This window comes from Heloderma suspectum, chromosome 3 (genome assembly GCF_057233095.1).
Source record: "Heloderma suspectum isolate Gila_16-S chromosome 3, 16-S_ref, whole genome shotgun sequence".
NCBI lineage: Eukaryota > Metazoa > Chordata > Lepidosauria > Squamata > Helodermatidae > Heloderma > Heloderma suspectum.
This window is the reverse complement of record NC_139460.1, coordinates 265,191,573-265,213,559: the sequence shown is the minus strand read 5'-3', so window position 1 is coordinate 265,213,559 and position 21,987 is coordinate 265,191,573. Positions and strand designations below refer to the sequence as shown.

General features: G+C 41.5%; 1 protein-coding gene across 8 annotated transcripts in view; it reads left to right on the top strand.

Annotated features, from left to right (window-relative positions):
* The window catches only part of DGKD (diacylglycerol kinase delta), a 122,494-nt gene that overhangs the window by 23,606 nt on the left and 76,901 nt on the right, over positions 1-21,987 (top strand). For 5 of the 8 annotated variants that reach the window (XM_084846759.1, XM_084846756.1, XM_084846755.1 and 2 more), the window contains exons 2-3: positions 12,329-12,439; positions 13,165-13,245. In XM_084846759.1, the coding sequence (XP_084702885.1) occupies positions 12,329-12,439; positions 13,165-13,245 (192 nt within the window). Of the gene's footprint in view, positions 1-9,242; positions 9,262-12,328; positions 12,440-13,164; positions 13,246-21,505; positions 21,785-21,987 lie in introns of those variants that run through there. The other 3 variants (XM_084846757.1, XM_084846763.1, XM_084846762.1) reach the window with 3 other exon arrangements.

Here is a 21,987-nt window from a genome sequence, read left to right as displayed (position 1 = left end):
GCGACTTTATCTTCAAAGTGCCATGCAGACTCATCACAGCATGCTACTGAGGGTTCCAAAGTCTCTCTCCCTGGCCCAGAATGTAACAGGCCACAAACTACTCAGAAAAGCTCCACTGGATGACACTGAGAAGATGCAACGCTGGTGGAAAACAACTGTCTCTTTGCCATCCTCACCTCCACAGAGTAGGCTCGATAATGAGCTCTAACCTGTGTTCGGTCAGATGCAGCACGGGTTTTCCTCCACCTGTGTTCTAGCCCTCTCCCCTCTTGCTTCATTGCCCTCAGCTCGGGTGTCTACCAAGGAGCTGACCAGGCTCTGCTGAGAGGGAGAGGGAGATTGGGCGCGATCGTGTCAACCGCCCGAGCCATCTCTGCATTCCACAGAGCAACCTGGGCTTCGACAGGAGCACCAGCCATACCAGCAGGAAAATCCCCCAATGTAAATGTCTACCTTACTTCAAAGTCAGTCAAGGAATTAAAATAATGAGAGAACCTTTACAAAGATGGTACCACCTACTAAATCCTATTTGTTGAATAGTTTTTGCATCTTTATTAGTACCCTGTGAGTATAATTGATCTCTGATGTTAAACTTCAGTTCACTTAAGTGAAAGGATGACAGTGAGAGAGAAAAGTGGACTGCAGAATTTTTTTAGTAAAAGGAAATAAATCAGTTCTTAAATGTTGAATAATGCTTTACAATCTGTAATATTTTGCTGTTTTAGTATTCACTCCCTTTCTTGGAGCGTAAGTTCTTATATTAAGAAAGCCACCCCATAACAGGTCCTCTTTACTTCATGCTTTGCTCTATTTTTAACAGCACAGTTTACCTGTGGATTGTATTGCAACAGGATGTGGTGAGGAACAACAGCAACCCAGAGTCTAAAAAATAGTAGACACTGAGCTGAAAATAGAAATGTGAGACAAAAAGTAGTTCAGGCAGTATTTATTATTTGAGCTGCTATATGTGAATTGTTTTGCTGGGCTACAGAAATGATACATGTGGCCATATATTTTTCCCAGATTGGTTCAAGTTGTTCCTTTTCTGCCTGAATGTTCTCTGCATTCATGATTAGAAAGTGGAAAGTATGGCTGGGTTCAGACATAGCTGCATTCTAACATAATGCCAACCCATGGTTTATTAACCCATGGTTAGCTGCCCTACCCAAGAATTGTCTGGCAGGCGAACAAACCACAACTTCTTTTCCCCATCCTGGACTCTGGGTTGTTCTTTTCCCTCCTCTTTCACCAGCTCCCTCCCCACATCCCAAAGGCCTTCACAACGCTGTAGTATTGGCATGATTTCACCGCGTCAGTTGCCTTCTTACCACTGGGATGTTTTACAGATGGAAGACTCCTTGGTTGTTCCCATCACTGCTCATAGCTCCCCCATCCTTAGGCAAAGCATTGGAAGCCTTGTTTCAGGGTACTTTAACCCTTTCACACTAAAACTGTTCTATTAGTGGTAGAGCAAGTGATTGTACTGTATGCCTCTGTATATGGTGAGAAGGTTGCTCTTTGAATGGGTGGGCATGCATTTGAAATGAGTGTTGTTGGAATGGAGCATGCATATACTGATACCATAACCAACCTGCTGAAATGGGTAATGGTGTAGTAGGGCATTTAGGCCTGTATACATGCCTATCATGATGACAGCAAAACCTCGCGTTGTTTTTCTGTTGTGGTTGTCCTTTCACACATATGCCTTTCAAAAAGCTTGGTCCATGGGATGTATAGATTCTCGCACCGCATTGGCCATAGCCTTGTTGGAGTCATAGATGCTTCTTGCAGCGTGGTGTGTTGCCCACATTGACAGAATAAGTTTCCCTATCCACCTCTGAATTTCCTTTGCATCAAGCTTGTAAAGCGCTTCACACGTTCTTTTCCTGGGTTGTCTGCACTAAGCCCTTCACAAGCCTCATCCTGTCATTCGTTCTTTTATTTCTTAGCCTCGCTACTTGCTGAAAATTAATAAGTGAGCCTTGCTACTCTAGTTCGTCCTGGGCTGTGCTCTTCGACAGGGACCTCGGCTATTATCTCCCTTGCTTCCTCCTGTTGTAAATTTCCTCTGTTGTAAATTTTAAGAAGAATTGTGTGTGTGTGTTTTTAGTAAAGTTTGATATAAAACATTCGGCGTTCTAAGTAGAGTTTTACAAGTCCATTACGTCTCATCACAACATTATTTCCTACAGTAAATAGTTCTGAAGTCTTCCTTTAAGGTAGCTTTCCCCAACCTGGTGCCCTCCAGATGTTTTTGACTACAACTCTCAGGATTCCTGACCATTGGCCATGCAGTCTGAGGCTGATGGGAGTTGATGCCCAGAACATCTGGAGGGCACCAGGTTGGGGAACACTGCTTTAAGGGAACATAGGGATACTAAGTGCATGCATTACCCTTACATAACTGTAATGCAAATTACAAGAGTATGCAGATGTAAGCATTTCATTCTGCTAGTGCTTACTGTGTTGCAGTAGAAAGATTCACTCCTGGTCAAATAAGTGACAGACATCTCTGCCTAATCTCTAAGGATTTGAATGAATGCCCTTGCACGCCTGTGTGGATGGCACTACTTTTGTGAAGTTAATTTTCTACCCCATCCCACACACTCACATTAAATTAATTGTTGCACTAGTGGGAACAGCTCATAACACTAGAGTACCATTAGCCCTTCCCATATCACAGTGTAAAAATATTTTCCAGACCTATAGCAATGGAACGACTGGAAACATAACATTGTATCTACAGTGCAGTACATGGATGTACACTAGGAAAGGAACAGCAATCTCCTGTGAAAAAAGGAAACAAGCCTTCTCCATGATGGCATCCACCTTATGAAATACCACCTGCTGGTATTTGAGAGGTGCCAACTGTGGCATGCTTTAGGTGCCAGTTGAAGACCCATCTCTTTACCCAGGCCTTCCCTGATTGATTTTGATGCCCAGTCTGTAAATTCTGATGCTGTGAATACTTGATTTTAATGGTTTTGCATATGTTTTATTTTGTTTATTTTGATGTATTCTCTTTGTAAATGTCTTAAGAGACATTTTTTAAATATAGTAAGAGGTATATAAATTTATTAAATAAACACGCACTTGGATTACAGGAACAGATAATTGAGGCTGAGCTTGGTATGTGCAGTTCAATGCTGAGGCTCCCTGCTTAGAAGCTAGGTGTTGAAAACTCCCACTGAGCTCTCAGCAGCAGCTCTGCGATTCAGCTGTCCTCCTACAATGGGAGGACAGCTGGTGTTGCCAGGCAGACTTCTGCAGCAGGGCTAGTTCAGGAAAAGAGCATGTGAATGTGAGGAAAGCAAAAGAGCAGCTTCATTTTGAGACTGCTCTCAACAGCCAACTTGGTTCCATGGAGGTGAACTGGAGAAAGAAACCAGAGGCATCTCACAGTTCTGGGTTCAGGTGTAACAGCAACCCATGGGTTAAACAACTCAGAGTTATATGCAAACCAGGTGCAAAACCATGGTTTGTGTAACCATGGTCAAGAACTTATGCTATGGTTTGCGCTTCCAGATGTGCAACAAGCACCATATCTGTAGCTGCTTGTCTGCTTTTGTTTCCCATCGGCTCAGCATTCAACTTCGTAAGTTTACCCCTGTCTCCATGCAGCTGTCTTTTGAGATGGCCCAAGTGCCCTAACTCTGGTGTGCCAATGGCATATGAATTCAGCATAACAGCAAATCACAATTTGCATAAACCATGGTTTGCAAACCAGCTTCAAATTATGGTTTCAGAACTTGGTTTGTCAGTGCCAGACAAGTCATGCTTTGTGGGCAGGCCCAGATTCAGATATTAAAACAACTCTTGGTTTTGTGTTAAGTATGAACCCAGCCAATATATCCACCTTGAAGCCAAGTGGCATTTGGAGTCCAGCAGCCTATGCCTTCCATCTAAGCAGAAGCCTGAGCCATGTTAGTCTTTGTTGTTGTTTTTCTGTCTCATGTATTAGGTCCAGGGAGCCTCTTGGGACTGCAAGACAGGAAAAGTATGTGAACATGCTTGCCATCAATGTACTTTAACATCATAGTAAAGAAAAGATCTATAATTCCATTATTGTTTTGCCTTATAAAGCCTCAAATCAGCTGTTCTGCTCCGACTGGGCATTGCATTTCTTGTTATATTGTCCTTAGGCTTTGAATTTAGAACTGATTTAGTTTTCCCTCTTTACATCTGTCAGCAACTGTTCAGGTCTTGTATATTATCATGCATCATTGGTTGTTTCCTAGGATAATTTGTAGTTCTGTTTAGATTTTTTTTTTCTCAGTAGAAGTAAGGTGTTCCTCTGACCTGATTTTCTCCCATCCTGAATTGCAGCCTGAAAGTGCCAGCCTTGCATTGCCTTTTCACTTCACCTATACCATTTCTTTTATTTCAGCCTGTTTCAACTTCCATTCATCCTTCCTCTACAGTTAAATATTTGGTCTTCTGACTTTATTAGTTTGCTATTCCAGTTCTGTTACCAATAAAGTTGGAAAAATGTTTTTACATGGAAGTGTGGATTGGATGTGAGTTTAGCTGCCTGGGTAGACACACACCCCAACATGTGTTGAGGGCACAACACCAGCTGAAAATTATTGAAGTATGTATAAAAGCATATTAATGACAAGGATGAAGAACTCAGAAGAAAAACTGTTATTTTTCAAATAATATCACATTTGAAGAGAAATGCATTTTTTCTTTTCAATAGTTGTGGACAATTGAGGGTACTAAAGAACTAAAAGTTCTTTCCCCACAGGGAGTTTTACATACAAGAGCTCAACATTTTTCCCATAGATCTTTTGTAATTCCTATAATCTGTGTTAGGATATCTGACTTCTGTGATTACATGTGGTGAGGAGCAGAGAAAGGACAGAATTTTGCTATACACTCAAAGAATAACGGGGGTTCAAATCTGGAAACCTTTCTGAATGGTTGAAGATAGGGTGAGGAGACATGGCGACTCCATGGCAGATGGATTACATGGTTATCCTCTAGACAACTCTGGCAGACTAGCATTGGCGGTATCACTGAGTTAAAAAAGTTAAGTTATAAAACACACCAAAAAAACCACCCAACTTTTACCAGCAGTCCTCACAAACTCCACAGCACAATCCTATATATGTCTACTTAAAAAGTGGTTCCCATTGCATTAGTTCCAGGCTTAGTCAGAGTAGATCTGTTGAAATTAATGGGACTTTGCCATGGCTAACTTTTCTAATTGATTAATGGGTCTACTCCTAGGATGAGTAGGTTGGTATAGAATAGCTTACTTTCAGGTAGGTTGGTATAGAATTGCAGCCTTACTTTTGTATATGTTTGTCTCTTAAATGTAACTATTTACAGCTCGCTACTTCTGCGCTAATAACATATTACTTTTGTGTTCATGTTGCTTTTTTAATTTAGATTTATAGCCAGAAGCTGCCCTGTGAGTGTCTACCAACAGGTTGCTCCATATCATCCTATGTCAAGATCCAAATGTCTGTATTTACCTTCGTCACTTGTCTCAGAGAATTAAAAAATATTGATTTGCTACCAAGAGATATTGTGGAGAGAGAGAGGGCTTTTCCAATGTTCACCCCCAGGCTTTGGAATTCCCTGCCCAGAAAAATCCACTTCATCCCTGCCCAGATGGTTGTCTGCTTCAGTGTGAAGACCTTCCTTTTTAGGAAGGCCTTCAGTTGTTGGTGAACTTTGGCTGATGGGTTTCTGCTGCTACTGTTACAGTTTTTCTGGGTTTTGCAGCTCTGTTTTATTGTAGCTTGATTGTATTTTTTTAATCTGTCGTATTTCTTTGTTGTTGTTGTTAGCTGTCTTGAACTTTTTGGAAAGAGGGATATAAATGTTTTAAATAAATAAATGAAGTTCAGAATTTTTTTTGAAGGCTACAGTGGAATGACCTCCCCCCCCCACACACACACATTTCTTCAAAGAAAAGCATTGGCACAACAAATGTGCATCGTAGACTACAACTTTACCAAGTTGTAAAGGGGAAAGAAAAGAGAATGGGAAGTAGGGGAAGTTAACAAACAGTTTAATTTTGACGAGAGTTAGTGAAATCAACACATATTATTGATCGTTAATGATTGTTTGTGTGTGTCTGTGTTTATATCTTGTATGTAAATGGTTTTTATAATATGTTACAATATTGTATATTTAAGGTTTTAATTTTTGTAAACTGTCCAGAGGTATAGAAATGTAATAAATGAAAATGAATGAAATCCACACACAATAAAATACTGTTTTTCTGAAAATCGTCGGCTTCACTTTGCAATTCATCATATAATATTCCTAAATTATTAAATGGTCTGTCAACATACAATTGAGCAACAAAATGGCATACATATTTCCAAACTAAGTTCAGTGACATAATTGTACTAGAAAGAAAATATCATGGATAGGGTTTGGGTGAGCTTTACAGTAAGTTCAGAGCAAGAGAATCAGTGAGAAAGTTGATCTGTGCTGGTCTATGTTAGGGGATAGCTTTTGCTGAGTTAATATGGAAGATGCTACGAAAAGTATGGATGAACACACCCAGTATTGCAGATGGAGGGCTAAAGTGTACAAAGGACAAATCCCATGACTGCTGGAGAGCCACAGTGAAGACTCAAAGAACAAACATACATTCAGTCTGCATGAAAGTTTTTTTTCCCCTCGTTTTCCACAGGTGAGAGGAAAACTTTCAGGAAAACAATATAATGACACTCTGAAGGAGATTATCCCAATTTTTTCTCCTTAACCATAAATCACCATAACCTGAATTACTTGATGCCTAAATGTTATTTGCAGGGCAGCACAAGTCGCTGTCATTTGGGACTTGCCGTACGATACTCAATGACCTACTCAGTGGAAAAGACCCTGATTCTGGGAAAGATTGAAGGCAAAAGGAGAAGGGGACGGCAGAGGATGAGATGGCTAGATAGCATCACCGATGCAATGAATATGAACTTGAGCACACTCCGGGAGAGAGCGGAGGACAGGAAGGCCTGGCATGCTATGGTCCATGGGGTCACGAAGGGTCGGACACGACTTAACGACTGAACAACAACTCAATGACCTGGATATAGGTGTAGGTTGTTTATCACTGTCAACTTCCAAAGTAGTTTCACTGTGGTGTTTTTGGCATTATTTCAGAAAGTTATGACATCAACTTGCACACCTAAAAAGGAAACATCAAAATTAGGCACTAATAATATATGTATTTTGATGTTTGCAAATGGATTCCTTGACATCAAAGACTACAAACAATGCATTCTCTTATTTTGATATGGAAAAGTTTAAAAATGAAAAAGCTGCCATTTTTATAAGGCTGCCATATTGGAATCTGCATCTGCATGATGGCTCCACATCTGAAATCTAATATTTGTTATTTACAACCCTGAAAACGTCTTATAATTTCAGTTAGCATCCTAATTATAGCATGACATCTCATGCATCTGATGAAGTAGACTCTAGTCCACAAAAAAAATGCCACGATAAATTTGTAAATGCCACAAGACCCTGTATTTACTGCAACATAAACTAATACTTTTTCCCTTGAGATTGTCACCCTATGAGTCTCCTCTAAAGATTATGTGATACTTAGTAGTAATCCTGTTGGTGATAGTTTGAGAATTAATAGGTATCCGTTATAAGCCATCTATAAGTCTTCTTCTTTCTACAGAACAGACAGCTAGGGAGATGCAGCTGTTACACTTCTTGGGCTTGGATTTGGAAAACCCAGATTCAGATCTCCACTCAGATACAATGCTCACTGAGTAACCAGGGGCATGTTACCATCTCTCAGCCAGCTTGCCTTATTGCTTTGAGGATAAGCACAGCTTAATAGTATTTTCACAACCTAGGTGTATTCCCAGTTAGATTTTCAGAAGTTCTCCCATTTGTATCATGTTTTATGTAGACATCTGTCACATATATTTGAATGAATAAGCAGACTCTTCTTGAAAGATGAACATTTAGTTAATGGTACTCTTGTGTTGTTGTTGACTGCAAGGTTAGTCTGTGATGGCTGGAGAATGAGTAGGTGTGAAATACAAGCCAGGCTGTAGAAACTTCGTCTTTCTACAACTCTGTATTTTGCTGCAGTCACTATTGCATTGCTGGAAAAGCGAATCTCATCAGCTGGACTGCTGGATATTGTCAATATGTGTAGCCAGTGATACTGTTCATGGGGCTGTGCGGAAGAAGGAAACTTCCTGTTATTGACACCAACTATCTGACTTGATGATTTATCACTGGCAGCTTGTGATGGGAGCGGGCAGGACCACATGGACCTGCAATAGTAAACCCAAGGAAGCCGGATTCCTGAGCACTCTCAGTTACCACAAGGAGCTGAAGGCACAGTGCTCAAAGCTGTCTCATCTTTTGGGGCACGTAGGCCACTCAGGCTCCTGATTGTGAAAGGGGAAAAGAATGCAGTTTGCACCATTCATCCCAGCTACTACTTCCTGCTTAGAGAAGTCATTGCATCCTTTAGGAGCCAAGTAATGTTACTAAATTGCAGATGAACTCTTCATGATATTTTTAGCTTTTAGTTAATTAATACTTCCATTTATTCCCCATAATGACGCAGATGATTAAAATCTCATTGCTTCATATGACCATCTGATTGCTACAGGAATTAAGAAGAAATTCCTATAATAAGCCTGTTCATTTTTGTGTGAGGAGGCAGTATAAGAGCTTTATTATTTATCATTGCCCACTTATGATATCCAAAAGGATGCTGAACATAGATATAGTAAAGAGAGGAGAAGAAAAATGTCGCCTTGCTTTCAACTCTTACCATTTCCTCAGAACTTATTCCTCGGAAGCATTCCCCACCATTGAAAGGGCTGAGCAATATCCTAGCTGGGAAATGAGCATCAAGCCAAAGAAAAACAGCAAAGTCTGGAAAAAATGCTATAAAGTCATCTTGATCTTATCTCCAACCCTTTCCGCCCAAACCCACCAAAGTCTTTACTAAGCTGTCTGCCTATAAATAGAACAGCAGCTCTCTTGCAGAGATGGGCAGCTGTAAACTACAGGCTTATTCTCTCCCCAGGCAGCATCTGTGTTGTGCAAGAGGCAGTGGAACTGCTATGTAAGGGTTTTTGCAGGCCGTTCATGTCTAAGTCATGTACCTATAAAGTTCCTCTGAGTAGTCTAATGCAGGAAAATGCCTTGGCTTATTTTTAATTAGAGGGAGGACCATGGTAACAGCTTTTGGGGGTAGTATTGATTTCTTTGCAAGAGCATTATTTAAAAGAGATGGAGGAGTGCTCATCGTTTGCACAGGTGAGTCTGTTCTGTAGATTTGAGCGAGCACCCTGACTGGACCGGGAAACAGGGTTGGGGGCATCAGTTCACAAAAGATATGAGTAAACAGAATGGAATGGGAACTCAGGAGAGAGTCTTGCTGCTACAAAGTTGTACTTAAGCTGCAGACTGATTAAATGTACAATTAAATTTGCATACTGCCAGTTGAACCTGAAATATTTCTTAGAACAGGATACATAGATAAGAAAATTCCAGAAAACAAGCTAAACTATATGATGTAGGATCTGTTTTCACTCTTTTAGAGCTGATACTTGTTTCATTGCTCTTCAAATACTGAATCATTCAGCTTGTGCTCCCAGCTGTTCTTCAAGCTGCTATTTGTGTGTACCACTCAGGCCTTGGTTATATTTAGCTCTTTTTTTTTTTTTAGATTTTTGGAGTATTGGATAATATTTTTTCTGTTGTTTTCTTCAAGAGCCTAAATAGCTTTCCCCTTTTTATTCTGCAGACCAAATTTGGGACTAGAAAGGACTCTGTAATATCGTCTCCCGAACCCACATACTGACAAGACCTCATCAAGAAATAGTCTAAATCCTGCTGCCATATTTATTTATTTATTTGTGTGGGGAGTCAATCACTTCTTGACATAGGGTGTGACTAATTACGACTAACAGAACAAAATTAGGCAAGAGATGGTTAGGGGAATATAGCCTTAACTATTTTCTACTTTCCTGTAGTGAAGGGGCAGGCAACCCAGTGACTTCCAGATGTTTTGGACTACAACTCCCATAATTTCCCACCATTGGCCATGATGGCTGGGGTTCATGGGAGTTGTAATCCAAAACATCTGGAGGGCACCAGGTTGTCATCTCCTGCTGTAGTGCATAGAGTGGCTCACTTGCTTGAGTATCTGCTGGTTCAGTTTCTGCAGAGCACCTGTTTGATTGAGGCATGCTATGGTATGGATTGTGTGTGCTGACTTGAGGAAGGGATGAATGGGTGTCTGGGGGCTTAAAGTAGTTCTCCTTTTTTCTGTTCAAGCTCTGTGATTTTCACTGGGGGGGAAAGGCAACACTTGGACAAGTCTGCTTAATAGGAGTATTAGATGGTCTGGTTTTGAAGTTATTGAAGTGTCAGTTCCTGTGGGGAGCTGAGAAGCTTCTACAAATAAGTTACTTTGTATGGAAGCAGTGCTTTTACGTACTCTATTTTTATATTGTTATTAATGATAAAGATTTTGAGTTCTACTGATTGATTCCATCTTCCAGAGATTATGCCAGATTTTACCTGCCTACTAATTCTTCTGTGTTTTTCTCTGAAAAGTGTCTGCTAAATACCATTGTGGCTCCAATTCTTTCCCATTTCATCACTTACTCTAAAATATGGGCGATGCAAGTTTTTGTGTTTAATTCTACTGAGAGTAATAGAACAGTCAGCATGGCAGTGTCTCATTGTTCCTCTTTCTAGTTCAGGTTATCCTGACTTAGAAGGGAAATTGAAGTTGCATACTGATCTTTAATGATGTTTCTTGTACAGCATTTTCTTTTCCATGATTGCTGAGGAAACATGAGTTTGGCAAAGAAAACTATGAAAAACTCCATCTGTTAAGGAGACCTGGCACCTGCAGTTAAGCTTTCTATAATTTGTCCCACGCATGTAAATAGCCACTTGCCTGACTGCTAGTGGTAACAAGAATCATCCCCAGCCAGCTAGGAAGGGAAGCTTTTGCAAGTTCAAAAAAACTTGGTTCTTTTCTTTCTGGAAGGTTGATGTGCAACAAAGGACTGTGTGGGGAATCTGGCTAGAGAAAAAATGGTTTGGGCCTAGTAACGTTTGTGGACTTACCCACTTCAGCTTTTAATACCTCTTAAGGCATTTTCAAACTACACCAGAATTTCGGATCATAGTTTGCTTCATGTAACTGTAGTGGGATATTCACTTAGCAGGTGCAATAAGGTTAATATTGTTTCTTGTTTGTCATACTCGCTGTCAAGTGTTAGTGATGACTCCATTGAGAGCACTGCTGTATTCCATATATATTGCTTTCTTAGCCTTCTGGTTACAGAATGACCTAACAGCTTTATGAAATTCCTACAGGACTTTCTCCTAATGTGTTCCTAGCCTGGACTGCTTGAATTACTAGAGGCGCTGTTTCCCTTGGGAGAGGGGAGTGTTAAATGGAGCATTTAAATCCCATATTATGTCACTTGCTGCTGGCAGGAGCTATGCATTGGTAATGAATTAATGCTGAAGCCTTTGCTTTCAGTTTGCAGACTTTCATCTCTTTTTAAGATTCTTTCTTGGAAGTATTTTAAAGTACCTTTCCTCAGCTGGGGTAACAAATGTGTCTGGTAAAGAATGGCTAAATGAATGTGGGCTAAATATAGCATTGTAGCCTGGATATTATGTGAATGAGTGTGTGGAGGGTGTGTGTGTGTGTGTGCAGCTAGCTGTGGAGCACTGAAAAAAAAAGGCCAGAACTCTGTATGTAGACAGACTTGGCACTTCAGCCTTGGGAAATGGCAGCCAGCCAGCCAACAAGCAATGAGTCAGAGCCAAGAATATCTGAAAAAAAATCCAAATATAAAAGCTGGAAAGATTATTCCTGCCTTTTTATTGCTGCCCTTCCTGCTCCCTTAAATATGCAGATCATTTCCTGTGGTAGTCAGATGCTGATAGCTTTACATGAGGTAGCCTGCTGTGTGCTGACTTTAGTCAAACAAGTGAGATCAGAGCCCTGATTGGACAGGACAGTTCTGTGTCATCATAAAGTTTGATAAGATCACCTTGACTAGCTTGAAAAATTGTATCTTTCTCACACCATGATAACATCTCTCATACACAGGAATGGAATCTCCGCACTCTGTGTTTGACCGTTGTTTATTGCACTTGGATGTAGATAAGATCACTTGCTCAATTTTATGAACCTGTTGGGTATTTCCAGCAGAGGGCAGTCAAACAATAAATAATGTTTCTATCAAATTCAGCAGGACATTTCTTCTTTTTTTGTGGTGTGGGAATGGCAGGGGTAAAAAATGGACCATACATAAATAATGGTTTCAGACTTTGTTTTCTTGACTTCTAGACTATTATAAAAGAGGGCATGCTGATGAAACAGACCAGCTCATTCCAGCGCTGGAAGAGACGATACTTCAAACTGCGAGGACGGACTCTGTACTATGCCAAAACTGCAAAGGTATGTTGCTGAGTAAGCCTATGAAATGTAAATACTAAAACAGGATCTGGCTATTACTTAACTGCTAATGTTTACCTCCACGAGAGCTAGAAACATTTTTAGAACATTGATGCCAAAATTCTCACAACGTATTGTGGTGCTCATTACTTTGGTTACCCAATCCCAAAACGAGGCTTCTGGGTGGATTCCCAATCCTTCTGCTATGTGCTTATATGCTCTGACCCATCCACCCCTCCCTTGCCACTTCACAGCTCTACCTAGCTATCCTGTCCTGTGCCCCCTTTGAGGTACATTTGGCCCCACTAGCTGCTCCCTCCCTCCTGCTCACTAGCCTTTAACCTGGTCTAACTGAGTGTGTTTATGGAATTGAGGAGATTTAGATGCAGTATGTTTTCTGCCCATGCCCCAGCCCCTTTTGGGTTCTTTGGTGTATTTTCTCTGGTGGAGCAGATCTTCTATCTGATCTCTGGGTTGGCGGGCATATGGAAGCTTGCAGAGGGGCGGGTATAGTTTCACAGAGGGCAATTTCCAGTAGTGGGAGTGGGATCCTCATCCTAATTCTCCAGCCTGCAGAAATGCAAGTTAGGACTGCACCCTTTCTAGTCTTTTCCAAGACAGATCACCAGTGGCAGTTCTTTTAACCTTATATTCTATCTATTTGATCTGCTTATGATTTTAATTAATTAATTTTGTTGAAGTTTTAATTTTTTTTTTAAATTTTCCAGTCAATCATTTTTGATGAGGTGGATCTGACAGATGCCAGTGTGGCAGAATCCAGCACTAAAAATGTCAACAACAGCTTCACGGTAGGATTTCTTATCCCACATCCCATTATATTTTTATATCTTGCCCATTCTTTCCTTATGCAGATGGTGTGTAATGATAGTATCTTGTTGTTGTTCAGTCGTTCAGTCGTGTCCGACTCTGTTTAAACAGGAAATCAAACTGTTATGGAAGGCATTACTAGAAGCAAGTGGGAGGTTGTTGGGGCAAGTGGCATTTCTGATCTGCAAAATGGGAGTAGGCAGCATTATTTCAGGAGAAAGGGGAGGATCCTTCCCGTGCTCACGGCTTTTCCTCTGTGACTCCTTCCCCCAGCTGCTTTCCCCCATTTGACCAGAAACACAGTTTGGGAGCTAGGCTGGTAAGAAAAGTGGCCAGGGAGAGAAGTTGGAAAGAAAAAGTTGTGGGCAGGGCACATATACCTGTAGTGTCTCCCCTGCAAACTATCTTCTGCTCTGCTTTCCACATGAGAGGCAAACATGAGACTGGGAATTCTGTGTTTGTTACTGAATGTTTAATTGTTATGAATAAGATAATGCAGTTATCAGTGCACCTTCATGACAGCATAAACAAGAGAGAGAGTCATGGATTCCAAAGAAAAAGAATTCAAATCTTGGCCACAGGACTAAAATACCAATTATCATCTCTGTAGGAGGAAAGAAATTTTCCCTATTTCCAAATATTAGGTGAAATGCTGCTTCTTGAGTTATGCAAGAGACAGAAATAAATGGACATAGCAATCCCATTTGGCCTTAATATCTGGAAGTTTTTTGGTGTCCCAAGTATAGCCAAATTTAATCAGCACAAGCTAATAGAGAGAATGAACTTGTCTTTTTCAAGCCAGTTCATTATAGTCATAACAAGTTAGTTTCCATTTAGCTGGTTAGTAGGGTGTGGGTTTAATTGATCCTTTGGTTATGTCTACTACATTTCATTTTCCATCTATATTAAAATATTTTACTTGTCCTGAGCCTTTGGGAATATGTACAGTATTTTAAAAAAATCTAATTTGAGGAATGGAATTTGTTTTATAGTATACAACATTCCAGCAGTTCACAGAAGGTATGGAGATTTGCCAAAGTATTTTGTGAGAATACTTAGGGATACATTATTCAGGTTTGAAGCCCACTTCTCTACCCCCCTGTGGTGGACCCATAGCACTGTGTATTTGTATTGTTACAATTTTCTCATAATAGATGGGAAATGCCTCTCATAATTCGCTGCTACCATCCAATGTAGTCTGAAGAAGAAAGGGCATCATTGCTCATGTGTAGAACTTCCTAACTGTATAGCCATAAAGGGAGATATGCGTCCTGGATCCAATAAGTCCAAGCGTGTTGCATTGCATGACATTATGGAAGAGCAAATATTCCAAGCTTGGGAATAACATAACCATTCTTAGTCAACAATATGTGATAATTTCAGCTTAGATTTTTAAAAATGCAGTTTTTTAGTCTTCAGCCTGTTAAAGAACCACTTGCATGTGCATGTTATGAAAACTGCTTAGCAAACAAAAAGGCTGGGCTATTTTTGTTACTCTTTCATTGGCCACATCACTGGAGTCCCTTCACTAGTTTCTATATAACCGATAGTTTTCTCTTTGAGAGTGCCATTTTCTTCTCTGCCTTTTTGCAGCTCCGTTATCTTCATATTTTAAAGGCTCATTGAGCAAAAAAAAAAATTGTGGTAGTTTACGAGTGCAGTGAGAAATACATGGAGAAGTGAGACATGTTGACTTATTTTGGAGATGTCACATTCATAGTTTTGCATTTGGTGTTTAGCTTTACATTACAGTGGCAACATCCCCCCGCTTCCTTGCTTTTGTTGGTTTCCAGAAACATGCTCCGTGTCCCAAGTTTTCTTTGCTAGCATGGTGTAGCTAAGTCTAATGATCCTTTCTGCTCATGGCTTACTATGTAATTTGGATAATATAGGTTGATATTACAAATAGTTTCATATAGATGATCTTGCCTCAGTGCAGAGATTGGAACAATGATGTTCAGGTCCTTTCTAGTGTTAAGTTTTGAACTGGTGGAGTTTCTTATTGAGTTACTACCATATTGCTGCTGACATGACACTATTGAGAGTGAATAAAATTAGTGCAGGTCAAAGGATTGGGGCTTACTGATTTAATTAAAAGACCCATATTCTCTCCCCCATAATTTAGAGCACAGCTGGGTTGTTGTGTTTAGCAAACAGGAATGTTCAAATAGTTTATATATAATTGATTACCTATCAGTCTGTGGTCTAGAAGAGTTGGCCACAAGGGAATGACTGGAAGCAGGCAATGCACCCAGTCAGATCCCAAGAGGAGGGTTATTGACCAGCTTCTGAGTGAGGAGTGTTTACTGTGAGAAGGGCAAATTTGATGAGTTTCAGAGCAGGAAAAGAGCCAGTCACCCAGTCCTCAGAATGCCTCTTGCCTATCCATCTAAATGATGTAGGTATTTCTCAAGATCTGGTATAGAAGTGTTAGTGAAGAACTACTCAGAATGATGCCTAGTAGTCACATATACTGGGTCTTTCTGTCATGCTTAATGTTTTGCCTTGTCCTCTACTTTTAGATCTTGAGGCTTTGCCCCTCTCCAGTATTTTCAGCTTGCTTATGCTCTGAGCTGTTGGGGTTCTGGGACTTAGGGGAGCTAGCTGCCAGCCCAAGTGAAGCAGAAGCTGGTCTATGGCCCAAACAGTCAGTGGACACACTCCAGAGTAGTGCAAAAGAATTGGAGCTACCAGAACCTGGTGCACAGTCAAGAACTGGGCTGGGTCCAAGGCAGCAATAGAGGGCCAGAAGCAAATACAAAGCCAGATAGGGGTCAAGATCCAAAGGAGCAGGAATGTAGGCAGTTTCCTCATAGCAGAGGTGAATTGCTTGGACTGTGGAACAAGCTCTAAAGCCTGTGAAGACTTTGATAATTCCACTCAAAGTGGCAAATGTGGCACCACCCTCTGATGAGTGTGACAAGCCTTCTTCTCAACTTTGAAGCTGCAGAAGACGGTAGGGATTGCCTTGACAATTTCCTGCTACCTCCACCACTCCAAAGTTAGGAAGAAGTCTGGAGTTCAGTTGGCAGCTGCATGGCTATGCAGGGCCAAATGAGCAACACACACACAGCCCCACCACCTGTCCTGCTTCAGAGCAGGAAGGGCTAGTGGTGGAGCAAGGGCATATTGACATGCTTCCCTCCCAAGCTGACACGCTCCCCTCCCTGCCAGCAGGGGGAGGGTTGGACACCACTGTCTAGAGGTGCTTGGAGCACATTCAAGCAGCTGCACCCACCCAGCCATGATTCCATCACTGGGAGAGTGATGGGGTCTTGCCAGAAGAAGAAGGGGATAGGAAAGTTTAGCTGTTGGGATGTGGGTGTGTGCTGGTGACTTCAATTTTTGTTAAGGTCAGCAAGGCCAGCCAAAACTTATAGAACTCTGGGCTTGAGCTTTAGAGGGCTTGGTAGACAAATATTGGCTCTTGGGGTCAGCAGATTGAAGGTTTAGTCAGGCTGGCACTACAACCCAGACAGTGCCTACCAAGCATAAAACTCAGTCTGTCAGGTTTGCAATGGAAACAGAATGGTACAGGACATAAGGTGTCTCCAAGATGGTACTTTTGAAGCGCAGAGTGCGAAGAGTCCTGGTTGGAGCCACCTGGTGTCTTACAGGAAGAGTCTTAGTGGACTTCAGTGTGATATGGTAACCTGTCAGAATTGTTTGGGTGAACATTTCAGGACTATTGTGATAAAGGGCCATTCATGGATTGAAGAAGAGCAATTAAAAGTGGTATTGTTTATAGCATCAACAATGTACATAGTGCTTTACAGACTACAGGAGGATACATTTACTTACTTACTTACTTACTTACAATATTTATATACTGCTCCACATCAGACGATCCCTGACCCAAGGAGCTTACAGTCTAAAATTTAAAATAAACATCAAAATTAAACATTATCCTTATTACTACTACTCTTCCACTATCAGTATGCATGTTGCTTTACACAGTAAAAAGACAGATTCCTGCCCAACTGAGTTTGCAATCTAAATTTAGGCAGGGGTGGAGATGGAGACAAATTCACCTCTCTTGTTGCACTGACCACGTGACATCCCTCCTTAAATCCCTACACTGTACTTCTTTGTCCACTCCCAGATGCAGCTTAAACTCCTTGCCCTTAAACTTGCCCTCCCCATATCTCTGCATCTCCCTGCTCTGACCTTTGCTCTTCCAGCTTCCCCTCCCTCAGTCATCCAGAGGTCACCAGCTTCCTCAAAAGACCTCACCTATTCTCCTTTACTGCCTCTTACAATGCAACAGCCTCCCTGGACGCCTGTGTGATGTTGCGCCTCTCTCTTCCTTCAGATCTTTCCTCAAAATGCACTTTCCCCATGAAGCCACTGGCACAGTCCCTTTGCCCTTGTTCCCTACTGAAACTAAACCCAAGTATATATATTTTAATTGAACACATTTTTGTTCCTTTTACCCTCCCCTCCCCCGTCCTCTGTGTAAAAATTTCAATTATATCCCTTATTTATAATAGATTTAATACCCCACCCTTTGCAGTGTCAACAGTTAAATGGGGCTAGTTAAAACACTAAAACAATCAAATATAAAATAACACAGCAGATGAACTAGCTAGAAAATGAATTCTAAAAGTTGATCACAATCTAAACTCCTTGGTACAGGTCCAGTCTTATTGTTGCAGTGTACAACACCTTGCACATTGATGGCACAAATTAAGCTTTGTAAATAAGTGCACAGAATTACTAGCTTGCAAAACAAATTATTAGCCTGTTGGGGGCAAGCAGAAGAGGAAGAGAGAGCTGCATTTATATGCTGGGCTTGGAGGCGCTGGGGGTGGAGGTTCATAGAATCATAGAATAGTAGAGTTGGAAGGGGCTTACAAGGCCATCAAGTCTAACCCCCTGCTCAATGCAGGAATCCAAGTCAGAGCATCCCTGACAGATGGCTGTCCAGCCTTGTCTTGAATGCCTCCAATGTGGGAGAGCCCACCACCTCCTGAGGTAATTGGTTCCATTGTCGTATTGCTCTAACTGTCAGGAAGTTTTTCCTGATGTTCAGCCGGAATCTGGCTTCCTGTAACTTGAGCCCATTATCTGTGTCCTGCACTCTGGGATGATCGAGAAGAGATCCTGGCCTTCTTCTCTGTGACAACCTTTCAAGTACTTGAAGAGCACTATCATATCTCCCCTCAGTCTTCTCTTCTCAAGGCTAAACATGCCCAGTTCCTTCAGTCTCTCTTCATAGGGCTTTGTTTCCAGTCCCCTGATCATCTTTGTTGCCCTCCTCTGAACCCTCTCCAGTTTGTCTGCATCCTTCTTAAAATGTGGTGCCCAGAACTGGACGCAGTACTCCAGATGAGGCCTAACCACTGCTGAGTAGAGGGGAACTAGTACTTCCCGGGATTTGGAAGCTATGCTTCTATGAATGCAGCCCAAAAGAGCATTTGCCTTCTTTGCAGCCACATCACATTGTTGGTTCATACTCAGCTCGTGATTGACAACAATTCCAAGATCCTTCTCACTTGTAGTGTTGTTGAGCCACGTATCCCCCATGTTGTAACTGTGCATTTGGTTTCTTTTTCCTAGGTGCAGAACTTGGCATTTATCCCTATTAAATGTCATTCTCTTGTTTTCTGCCCAGCGCTCCAGTCTATCCAGATCACTTTGAATTTTGTTTCTGTCTTCCAAAGTATTAGCTATCCCGCCCAATTTTGTGTCATCTGCAAATTGGATCAGCATTCCCTGCACCTCCTCCTCCAAGTCATTAATAAAAATGTTGAAGAGCACTGGGCCCAGGACTGAGCCTTGCGGTACCCCACTCGTTACCTCTTCCCAGTTTGAGAAGGTCCCATTGATAAGCACTCTTTGAGTCCAATTCTGTAGCCAACTGTGGATCCACCAGATTGTTGTTTCACCTAGCCCACTTTGAGCTAGTTTGCTCATCAGGATATCATGGGGCACTTTGTTGAAAGCTTTGCTGAAGTCGAGGCATATTATGTCTACAGCATTCCCACAGTCCACAAGGGAGGTTACTTGATCAAAAAATGAGATCAGATTTGTTTGGCAGGATTTGTTCTTGACATTGTTTTCAAGGTGCTTCCAGATGGATTTCTTTATCATCTGCTCCAGAATTTTCCCAGGGATTGATGTCAGACTGACTGGTCTGTAGTTCCCAGGTTCCTCCTTTTTACCCTTTTTGAAGATAGGGACAACATGAGCCCTCCTCCAGTCATCTGGCACTTCCCCTGTCCTCCATGATTTCTCAAAGAGAATAGACAGCGGTTCTGAGAGTTCTTCTGCCAGTTCCTTTATTACTCTAGGATGCAGTACATCTGGCCCTGGAGATTTGAACTCATTCAAAGTAATTAGGTGTTCCTTGACCATATGCCTATTGATCTCAAGCTGCAATCCTTTCCCTTCAGCCTGTACTTCGCCTTTGCCAGGGGGTCATAGACCCTCTTTTGGGAGAAGACTGAGCCAAAGTAGGAATTGAGCACCTCTGCCTTGTCTTTGCCATCTGTTATCATTTTGCCATCCTTATTTAATACCTGAACCACCATTTATTTCCTCTGTCTTTTACTATGCACGTATCTGAAGAAAGCCTTTTTGTCGCTTTTCGCATTCCTTGCTAACCTCAGCTCATTCTCAGCTTCAGCCTTCCTGACGCCATCCCTGCAATTCTGTGATACCTGCCTGTACTCTTCCTTTGTTGCTTGGCCTTCCTTTCTCTATTAGCCCACCTGGTCCTTTCTCTAGTAGCCCACCTGGTTTCTATGCTGGACACAGAGGAGGAATGGTATACCCCATCCCTCCTCCAACAGCCCCCTCACTTGCCTGTGTAGAACACAGATCTTGGTTACCTATGGCTGCCAAGCTAGTCCTTAAACATGAGGTGGTGGTGGTGGTCGCTGTTGTTGTTATATAATGGGGCAATAAGGGTTCCAAAGGATGAATATGAGCAAAAGCAGGGATGTTGCTAGGCATCCATGGAACACAAATCTGCATATGCTAATTTATATCTATATATGCAAATTTAGAAATATAGGATTTATTTAAATTACACATGAGACAAAGCCACCCAATTAATTTCTCATCCAAATAATATCATATAAAACAAATTCTTCAATTAATTTTCACCCTGTCCTGATCATCCCAAACCAAAGAAAAAAGCCTAATTGCCATAATGGGAAAGAGTTTTGCAGGAGATATTGCCGCATGTGAGAAGGGGAGAGATTCTTCCCTCGCCAGCTGCAATTCCCCTTGAAAATTATCCCTTCCATGGCAATTAAACTGAGGGGGAAAAAACTTCCATTGGCAGCAATGGAGACTCAGGGCTCTGTGGAATAGTTCTGGGGCCCTGGGAAATAAATTTGGGGCCAGAGGCCCATGGGCCAGCCCAAGCCTAACAACACTCCTGGGCAAGAGTATGTGTAAGACAGGGTGGAAAACTTGTGGCCTTCAGATATTTTGGCCTACAATTTCTGTCATCCCTCGCCATTGGCTAAAGTCACATATTTAGGCTTTGTTTCAATCGGCAATGAGGACTAAGCTAAAGGCTTCACAGAATTTGAGCTGGGATTCAAAGTGAGAGAGAGGTGGCACTACATAGGTGTTCTGGTAAAGAGTTCTAGTTAAAAAGGGAAGCAAGGGAGAATGGGCAGAGCATGTTTAGGACAGCAGGACACTGGGACAACTAAATAAAATGCACCTGTTATAAACAGGGGATTAACCAGATGGATATTTGAGTAGATACAGCACCAAATCTCCCATCAATAATTTAATTTCCAGGTAATGTGATTCCTTCAAAAAACAACAACACCAACAACAAAATAATGTCTGGAATCCAGTTTATTCTCCATTATAATTACCTTTATGAAGATTTCAACATCAGTTTCACATTTGCTTTACCTGACATTAGAGAAAGCTCCCAGATACAATCTGAGGCATGTAGTAACTGAGTAGGCAGAATTGTTTGCTTGATCCTGTTGTGCTGATGCTACTGTGAAAGCTCTTTGGAACTGGCAGATCAGTGGCATGCAGCAGGGCTGAAAATAATCATACTCCTTATCTCTGAACTACCCTCTAAGATTAAAGTCTGGCTTGCTGAAGAGGTGGAGTTCAGATTCTTGGAGTCTTCATACACCCTCTTGAGTTAGGAAATACCTCTTAGCTCTACCGCAGACCGGATGCAGCATGTTTTTACAGTCAGTGCCTGTCTCCTGAGTTTGCTGCGAGCAGAAGCAAATCTATCCCTGCTCCTCCTTAAGCAGACAGCTAATCGGCTTGTGCAGAGTCAAACCGAACTCTCACAAATTGGCCGAGTGAAGGAATAATCCTATTAATATTTGCACCAAATTCTTAGTTGCTTGCTCTGAAGAAGAGAAGACATATATGAAGTTACACGTGTGGATTAGAGAAATATTGAGTGTAAGACGGTAACGTTAAAACAAGTCAAGAGAAGTGAGCTAAAAGTACTGCACCAGACGCTGCCGAAGACTGCATCTGTTCTTTATTATTAGAATCCATCAGGAATTCAGGTACTTTAGAGTAAGTTTGTCAGGCTCTTTCTGTTCCTTCTTTGTTTGTACTGAAATTAATAATAGTGACACATTTCACTCTTTTGTGCTATTGCATATGTAAATGTTTTCTAGGGCTGAAAGTACAGGGGAAAGGATGTTACCGTCTGAGATAGAATTAGAAACATTGTCATCTTTTCCAGAACCGGAAGAGATGAAGGGAAGTGATTTCTT